Here is a 2108-nt window from a genome sequence, read left to right as displayed (position 1 = left end):
ATATCCTCACTCCTGTCCTTCTTCTTTCTTCCAGTGAATGAGTGGTTGCTAAAGTAGCCTCCCTTGGAAGAGCATGGAGATGCATGTCAGAGATGGGAAGCGGGTGCAGGACAAGGTGAGGGGGAGGAGGAAAAGATGTGAACCCAGGCTGGAGACTGCATCTCATCTAAGATTATTTCATGGCATTGTATAAAGACAAACAACACCGGACATTATCTGAATTAAGGAACTTTGCACTGTGAGCAAAGTTGAGAAGTGTTTAAACCCTCAATCTAACACATGCTGACATGTCCCCCCTCAACCCCCTTCGTATAATTATATCTCTACAGACATTTTGATACAAATACTTTTTTGGGAGGAAAAAAGACACTTGGAAACAAACTTAAAAACAATTATGGAAGCATTTTATTTGATAGCCTCCCAACTAATAGGACAACTTTGGGACTTTAATGTCTTTGTACATAAAGATGTTGCTATCAGTGGGAAAATTCAAGGACTAAGTCAATGCCCCCACCCTGCTGGTCAAGACAAAGTGCTCCACACGACTCATCCAGCCGTTTCATTACAGTCACCACAAGGCATGCAATCAGAAAAACAAAAAGAGGGACCACAGCCTTATCTTATCAATTTTCAAAATTAGTCACGTCATGGAAGACAAGTAACCAGTGTCTTGGCCTCATTTGTACATATTATTATTATCAATACTGCAGAAAAATGAACATGTAAAGAAAATAAAAGAATTAATATTCAAAAGATATATTAAGAGGATTTTTTGAAAAGATAAAGTTCAGAATGTTAAAAAGCTTGGCGCACTTTGAATTCTGGAGCAGTTCTTAGTCTGAACTGATGCCTTTTTTCTGTTTTTATTTTTTTTGTTTGTTTGTTTACAATGGTCATTCACTGTGTTTGAGTAATGTTATCAGCCCAATAAATGTGTCTGAAAGTTCACTTTGGAAAATGCTTCACTATATGAGGATCTGCCTTATTGTACCTCTACCTGTTTTGTACTGTTCCATATTAAATGTCAATATTACCCCACACAGGCTTTCTCAATGACACCAGCATCACAGAGAAAGCACAGAGAGAGGTCTGAATGGCATGGGATTGTCTTCTGCTGATACAGATGCAGTGTTGCCATTTCAGTGTTACAGAGGAAGCTCTGTCAGGGTTACTGTAACTCATCATCTTTTAAAACACATCAATGGTCTTCTTAGGACCAAAATGAGAGGAGCCTCCTGCCCTGAGCCTCTCTCTCATGCCTAACAACATGGTTCCAATCCACTTGAATCTGCCTCACAATGTTGTTCTCTCTACAGGAATTTCAAAAAAAAAACTTCCTCAGGACCAAACAACTGGTTTATGATGTGGTTATCTAATGTAGGGTAAATGGGTGGCTCATGTCAAAATATGGCCCTTTTCATTCCTTCTGTGGACAAATGCAGTATGATTATATGCTGAATAAGGTATAAGGAGTTTCCCCACAACAACAGCCTGTCCCAGACATGGCTCGTTATGGCTCCTCCTTCTTGTTCTGTTGCAATATTTAAAACTGATCCGCTGTCAAAAAATATCAAAGCGACAGTTATTTTTAATGGATGATTGCAGTCAACGCAAAACTTAGTGATAAATACAACTGAAGTCAGAAGTTTACATACACCTTAGCCAAATATATTTAAATTCAATTTTTCACAATCCTATAAACATTCCCTGTATTTGGTCAGTTACTAGGATCATGACTTGAATTTGAAATGTCAGAATAATATTAGAGAAAAAGATTTATTTAAGCTTTTATTTCCATCCATCCATTTTCTTCCGCTTATCCGGGGCCGGGTCACGGGGGCAGCAGTCTAAGCAAAGATGCCCAGACCTCCCTCTCCCCAGACACTTCCTCCAGCTCCTCCGGGAAAATGCCGAGGCGTTCCCAGGCCAGCCGAGAGACATAGTCCCTCCAGCGTGTCCTGGGTCTTCCCCGGGGCCTCCTCCCGGTGGGACATGCCTGGAACACCTTCCTAGGAAGGCGCCCAGGAGGCATCCGAAACAGATGCCCGAGCCACCTCAGCTGGCTCCTCTCGATGTGGAGGAGCAGCGGTTCTACTCTGAGCTCCTCC

At 41.6% G+C, this 2108-nt stretch overlaps 1 protein-coding gene across 2 annotated transcripts in view; it reads left to right on the top strand.

The window, feature by feature from the left end:
* The window catches only part of ca10a (carbonic anhydrase Xa), a 514312-nt gene extending 512582 nt beyond the window's left edge, over positions 1-1730 (top strand). The window contains exon 10 of one of the 2 annotated variants that reach the window (XM_020608877.1): positions 35-1730. In XM_020608877.1, coding sequence (XP_020464533.1) covers positions 35-57 — 23 coding nt within the window. In that variant the 3' untranslated portion in view covers positions 58-1730. The remainder of the gene's footprint in view (positions 1-34) is intronic. The other variant, XM_020608878.1, reaches the window with a different exon arrangement.
* The last annotated feature ends 378 nt before the right edge of the window (positions 1731-2108 follow it).

This window comes from Monopterus albus, unplaced genomic scaffold (assembly GCF_001952655.1).
Source record: "Monopterus albus unplaced genomic scaffold, M_albus_1.0 scaffold96.1, whole genome shotgun sequence".
Classification (NCBI taxonomy): domain Eukaryota; kingdom Metazoa; phylum Chordata; class Actinopteri; order Synbranchiformes; family Synbranchidae; genus Monopterus; species Monopterus albus.
The sequence above is the reverse complement of the archived record's forward strand: the minus strand, read 5'-3'. Positions and strand labels throughout refer to the sequence as shown.